Source organism: Marmota marmota, unplaced genomic scaffold (assembly GCF_001458135.2).
Source record: "Marmota marmota marmota unplaced genomic scaffold, marMar, whole genome shotgun sequence".
Lineage (NCBI taxonomy): Eukaryota > Metazoa > Chordata > Mammalia > Rodentia > Sciuridae > Marmota > Marmota marmota.
In genome coordinates this window covers 35,582,674-35,588,989 of record NW_026000240.1, presented here as the reverse complement: position 1 = coordinate 35,588,989, position 6,316 = coordinate 35,582,674, and the positions used below count along the sequence as shown (strand labels likewise).

The 6,316-nt window shown below is 42.7% G+C and overlaps 1 protein-coding gene and 1 long non-coding RNA gene across 16 annotated transcripts in view; one reads left to right on the top strand and one right to left on the bottom strand.

The window, feature by feature from the left end:
* The window catches only part of LOC125613607, a 13,953-nt gene extending 10,319 nt beyond the window's left edge, over positions 1 to 3,634 (top strand). Inside the window, exons 3-5 of one of the 3 annotated variants that reach the window (XR_007344179.1) lie at positions 1,796 to 1,799; positions 3,054 to 3,056; positions 3,527 to 3,634. This is a non-coding gene — a long non-coding RNA (uncharacterized LOC125613607). Of the gene's footprint in view, positions 1 to 1,795; positions 1,800 to 3,053; positions 3,057 to 3,086; positions 3,092 to 3,523 lie in introns of all 3 variants that reach the window. The other 2 variants (XR_007344177.1, XR_007344178.1) reach the window with 2 other exon arrangements.
* The window catches only part of Usp4 (ubiquitin specific peptidase 4), a 48,986-nt gene extending 44,326 nt beyond the window's left edge, over positions 1 to 4,660 (bottom strand). For 3 of the 13 annotated variants that reach the window (XM_048794436.1, XM_048794437.1, XM_048794439.1), the window contains exon 1: positions 1,238 to 1,371. Coding sequence is in view for 6 of the 13 variants with exons in the window: in XM_048794444.1 (XP_048650401.1) it covers positions 1,238 to 1,365; positions 4,429 to 4,529 (229 nt within the window). In the remaining 7 variants the exon portion in view is untranslated. Of the gene's footprint in view, positions 1 to 1,237; positions 1,372 to 4,192; positions 4,212 to 4,428 lie in introns of those variants that run through there. The other 10 variants (XM_048794444.1, XM_048794443.1, XR_007344175.1 and 7 more) reach the window with 9 other exon arrangements.
* Between the last annotated feature and the right edge of the window lie 1,656 nt (positions 4,661 to 6,316).

Here is a 6,316-nt window from a genome sequence, read left to right as displayed (position 1 = left end):
AAAAAAAAAAAAAAAAAAAAAAAAACCAGGGAAAGAGAACACAGTGTGAACATAATGAATGCAATAATTCCTTAGAGCAACTTCATGGTATAGTGCCATCATCTGACCTACATCAGGAAACAAAGCAAATGACACTATTTACATAATTTAGATCTCTCCTTAAAAGAAAATATGAACTCAAGAACTGCTCATTTTAACAAACATCCAGATTACTGTTAGGCTGTTAGGTATATATAAATTAGGTCTCATACTCTGAAATATGAGACTATTCTCTTTTGGCCCTGATTTTGAACAGAGGTGACAGATCACCTGCCCACAAAGAAATTTACAGTCAGAAAACCTGAGAAAAAACTAACTCTATTATCTCCACACATCTACAGGTGTAAGCCAAGCACTAATATGTCACATATTAGTGTCATATGTGCCAAGGTGCCCAGTAGGAGCTGACTGTGGCTATAACTCTGTCTACTAACTTTCCACCTCTTCTCACACTAATTCTATGACAAACATGGCCATCACAGGAATGCATAACAATCTTCAATAGGTCTATACTTTGTTCCACTTCAAAGTTAACACAAAAAGTTGTGGTTCCCCAGGCTGGAAATGTAAATCAGAGTTAGAGCACTAAGCTAGCACGTGTGCAAGGGAGTAGGTTCCATACCCGGTATCATAAAAAAAAAAAATTCTGGTTCCTGTATTTCAAATTTCAGATGCAATTTCAAAATACCCTATTTCTTTCTTTTGCATATACTAATCTAAAATCTGAGAATTTCAATAGGATTTATACAGGAAAAAAATTAAAATATTAGAAGCATACTCTTGTTAGAAACAGTTAATTTAGCCAGGAACAGTGGCCTGTAATCTCAGCAGGTTGGGATGTTGAGACAAGAGGATCATGAGTTCAAGATCAGTCTAAGCAACTTATTGAGACCCCATCACAATGAAATGAAAAACAAAAAGGGGTGAGGATGTAGCTCAGTGGTAAAGCATCCTAGGTTAAATCTCTAGTACCAAAAAAATTTTAAAAATTAATAAAACAGTTAATTTAGAAAAGAACAGCTTTACTTCTACCTAAGGGTCTGCAAAAACTTCTATTACAGACACAAAAATTGAGGACGCTTGTTTCTATCTCCTCACACTAGGAAAGTCAGGTTCACAGCATCTATGTTACAGATATACATGATCACAAGCGACTGCCCAGGTGTACATTTAGCTAGAAAGCAAAAGTATACTGCACCTGAGAAGAGTCCTGAGTTGTCTATCGGTCCAGGAAACAGGTTATGTTCACCCACATTGTACATATCCCAGCTATCAAAGCCCACATACTTCTTCCATTGCTTGAACCACCTGCTGTCAATAAGATACCTAGAGAAAGAGAACAATTTAGTATAGCAAAAAAACTAAGGTGGCAAGTTTCTGCAACTGTTCCCTTAATCTGGGTGTGCAGTGCTAGGGATGGGCCCCTCATATGTCAGGCAAGCGCTATACTACTAAGCCCCAGTCACCCTTAATCTTTTCTTTGTTTTTGTTTTTGAACTAGGGACTGAACACAGAGGCACTTTACCACTGGGCCATAAATCCAACCCTTTATGTTTTATTTTAAGACAGGGTCTCACTAAGTTGCTTAGGAGCTTACTGAGTTGCTGAGGTTGACCTCAAACTTGAAATGTTCCAGCCTCAAGCTCCTGAGCCGCTGTGATTATAGACGTACACCACTATGCCCAGCCCCCTTAATCTTTTATATGGTCTTTCCACGTTGGGGAATATATAATCCCCACTAAAAACACACCCTCAGCCGAGTAGTACAGTGGCACACAATTATAATCCCATCAGCTCAGGAACCTGAGGCAGGAGGCTCATGAGTTCAAAGCCAGCCTCAGCAACGTAGTGAGGCCCTAAGCAACTTATAGTGAGACCTTGTCTCAAAATTAAAAGAAATAAAAATAAATAGGTGCAAATGTGCTTAAGGGACCCTGAATTCAATCCCCAGTACCAAAAAAAAAAAAAAGGCATTAAGTTGTACTTTACATTGCTTTCTATACTTAAATATAAGCAAATCTGATTATATTTTAAAAGTATCATTATGCTGTTTTATAATCAAGACAGAAGGAGGGGAAACATCTCCAGGGCAACAAAGCACAATTAGTTGTTCTTTTTTTTTTCTTTTGGGAGGGTGGGGGGGTGGTGCTGGGGATCGAATCCAGAGCAAGCACTCTACCTACCAACTGAGCTATATCTCCAGCCCAACACCCAATGATTTTAATCTATTAAACTTCTTTTGGGCTGGAGATATAGCTCACTTGTAGAGTGCTTGCCTAGCATGGGTAAACCCCAGAATAAGAGAAAAAAAAAAATCCTTTGCTTCTTCTGAATATTCTATGTATCATTCTTTGCAGAACAACTTTAAAGGTACCTCTGCATGCCTTGCCTTTCACAATTTGGAAAGTTCAGAATAAACAAAGCTATACCTGAACTCCTCACTACAATGTTTCTCTTCCCTGCTTCAACTCTTCCTAGATATATCAACACCACAATGTTTTCGTAGAATGAGTTAGGCCCGGTGACCCATGCCTGTAATCCTGATTATGTGGGAAACTGAGACAGAAGAATCACAAGTTGAAAGCCAGCCTATACAACTTAGCAAGACCTTGTCTCAAAATAAAAAATAAAAATGGCTGGGGAACGTAGCTCAGTGACAAAATGCCCTTGTATTCAATCCCAAGTGTCAAAAAAGAATATTTTTCAATCACATTTAATGCAAAGTCTAGCCCCAGTTTTCTACTTCCACATAGTAACATCACCTAGGCCTCTCCACAACTGGAAAGTATTGTATCTTCTACTAAACATTTATTAAGAAGTCTCATAGCAGCCAGGCCTGATGACACAGGCCTGTAACTCCAGAAAATCCAGAGGTTGAGGCAAGAGGATCTCAAATTCTAGGACAGCCTATGCAACCTAGGGAGACCAGATCAAAAAAAAAAAAAAAAAAAAATTAAAAAGGGATGGGGAAGCCCAGTATATTGGCACACACCTGTATCCCATTGGCCTAAAAGTCTGTGGCAGGAGGATCACAAATTCAAACCCAGTCTCAGTAATTTAGCAAGACCCTCTCTCTCTCAAAAAAAAAAAGGGGAGGGGGGCTTGGGATTGTGGCTCGATGCTAGAGTGTTCGCCTAGCATGCATGAGGCCCTGGGTTCGAACCTCAGCACCACATAAATGTAAAATAAAGATATTGTGCCCACCTATAACTAAAAAATAAATATTAAAAAAAAAATGGACTGGTGATGTGGCTCACTGGTTAAGAGCCCCTGGGTTCAATCCCAGTTACCCCCCCCCAAAAAAAAAAAACAAAAAAAAACTGGGGATGTAGCTCAACAACACATGCCTTGGGTTCAATCCCCAGTAATTTAATAAAAATAAAGTTAACTCTCTTCGCCTTTTTTCAACGTCGTGCAAGCACCGAATTTGGTTCCTCACCATCTCTTCTCACAAGACTTTCAGGAAGAGCAATTTTTGGCCAAGAAGCAAAATCGCCCCATTCCCCAGTGGTTTCGAATGAAAACTGGTAATAAAATCAGGTACAATTCCAAGAGGAGACACTGGAGGAGAACCAAGCTGAGTCAATAAGGAATGACAAGAAATGGCGCATGTATTTATCAAGGCTGTGATCATATTTTCCTGTCCACCTGAAAATGTTTGCACTATCTGGAGAGAGTCACAGAAGCCGGAGTACTGGTTTTGGTTGGTATGCTAATAAATATGTGAAATATTTGAAAAAAAAAATTAAATTTCTTAAAAAACCTGCCTTGCTCTACTACATTTTTGACTTTTAACCTTCTATCATGCTCCAGGATCCATGCTACCTTCCTCTTCCACCCCTAGAATTTACTATCACAATTATTTTTTTACCTTTGCTTCCAAATAATCTGGGCCTTTCAGACATTTGTTCAGTTTCTGACCTTGACATGTGTTCAGCAATCTACAAGTTACAAAGTTTCTACCTCTGATCTCAACCTATTGAGGGTGATAAACCACAAAATTGCTACCCTGGTTTTAGTTGTAAGGTACAGAGGTGTGTGAAGTATGGACACCTTCGCCAAGGTCAAACGACGACTCTTCCATGGTAAAGGGCTCTCCCACTCTCACGGTCCCCGCGAGCACTCCCCTTTTTCCACACCCTACATCACTTGCCAGAGCCGGTCATGTTCTTGGAGCTATGAATGGGTCAGGACAACACCCAGCACCTCCCATGCTGTTCCTCGGCTGACTCCAGGATTTCACTCCTGAAGACCCAGTATCAGACCACTCAGGGTCACCAGACACCGCCCCCGTCCGTCCCCTACCCAAGTGGAGAAAAGGAGGCCTGACGTGAGGGCCAGAGTTGCGGCCCCAGGCTCTGCGAGACGGAAAGGTGGCCGGGTGCTCACCATTGCGCCCCTCGTTGGAGCGTGGTCCTCATCAAAGCCCCGAGCTCAGACTTCTGGGTCTCTACATCCGGTCGCTCACGGCAGCCTCGGCCTTCCGCCATCTCGCCCGCCACCCCGGCCCAGCCGTCCCGGACATCCGCCCCACGCACGGCGTGCTATGGGACGAGCCCACGCACGCACGCACGCCTGTGCTCGTGCCCACCCCACCTCAGGTCGCTGCCTCGGGCGCAACAAACTTCTGCCATTTTTCCCCCGCCTCCATGCGCCGCCTGTCCCCCACCCTCGCGCGGTGGAGCCCAGAGGAAGACGGAAAAGGGGCGGGAAGTGAGAAGTGGCAGCCAACTTCCTCCGCCCTGCAGGCGGAACCTTGTGCCCGGCCGCTGTATAGCTGACAAGTACCCTTTCCACGACTCAGAATGGCGCCCGCTAAGGTCTTCCAGACCCTTTCCAGCCTGGCGATCTGAAAGAGTCTTAGAGCATGATCTGCGACCTTTCAAGCACTCCATCCCGGCCTGGTCCTAATTTAAACTCAGGAGAAGCTCTGGAACTAAGTGTTCCGATTTTCACTTCAAGCCATTCCTTTTTCAGCTGGAGGCCTCTTTAGCTGACCAAACATGATATCGCAATTCCTGCTCCGGCAGCGTTGCAGGGATTTTCGAAAGTCCTAGCTACATTGAGACTAGACGAGGTGGTCTAATCATTAATAGTACTCTCAGTCTGACCCCATCCACAACTAAAAATCATCTACCCCTGGGCAAAAATCGGTATTCTACTCACAGATACTTGCCTAGTCAGGGAGACAAGCAACCACAAAGGGATGATCCAGATGTGTTCTCTACTTGAGGTGCCCAGGCATCTTCTTTTTTAAGAAACTGGTGCTTAATTTTCATTTTCCTTAAGTGTTTGCAGAAGAACATCTCCAGATCATTCGGGTTGTTCATACCCACTCAGACTCCTTAGTAGTGGTAATTGCAGACCAGTTTTCAGTAGCTGACTAGGCACTTCAGTCTTCAGCAGAGAACTGCTGGATAAGCACAAAGGGTACTTGGATGCTTTCAGACCAGTCTGCAACCTCAGGTTGAGTAGCAGTGAACTCAAAAACTGGAGCAATCCACCCTGAAATTCCTTCCGTGGTCACAACTTTTTCAGCAACAGACTGTTTCTTTTCAATCACTTTAGGATCTCTGTAAAAGTAGAGGTCAGGCATGACCTCCCATGGATGTTCACAGGAGACTTTGCCAAGCATGTACATAATTTCTTGGGTCAGCATCCACCACATCAGACCCACAGAGTGAGTTCCTTATTTAGAATCTTATAGTAAGACTCATCAATTCAGTCTGAAAACAGAAAGGCCAAGTAATGCAAGAGCAGCCCAAGTTCAGCAAGAAATATGAAGAAAGGCAGAAAAAACAAGCCACTTTTCAAATGTTCTCATCTTTCTCAAAGTTGTTGTGCATTAACTTTATAATTTTAGCAAGGATTGCTATCAAACTCCATTCATTAGGCCAGAGTGGAGGGTTAGTGAAAAACTTGCCCCTCATGTAGCATATTACCTGCATTTGTGAGTTTATCACATCCTAATTTGTTCCTGGATAAGATACAATGTCCTAAATGCTGTTTTCCACTCAACCCTGACCACATAAACATACAGCCCTCCTCCTAGAGGGAAAAGTAAGGAGGACTTGCTATGCATAAGTGGCATAGGAGGGTCTCCATTCACTTGTCTAACAGTTCCTGCCATCAAAGAAAAATAAGGCAAATAAGACCCAGTTCCTGCCTATGGTTGTAGCTCAGTGGTAAAGCACCTCTAGGTTCAATCCCTAGTACCAATTTAAAGAAAGAACAAAATTTTAAAGCAGAAAGAAAAAAAAAAAAAAAAAAAAAAACC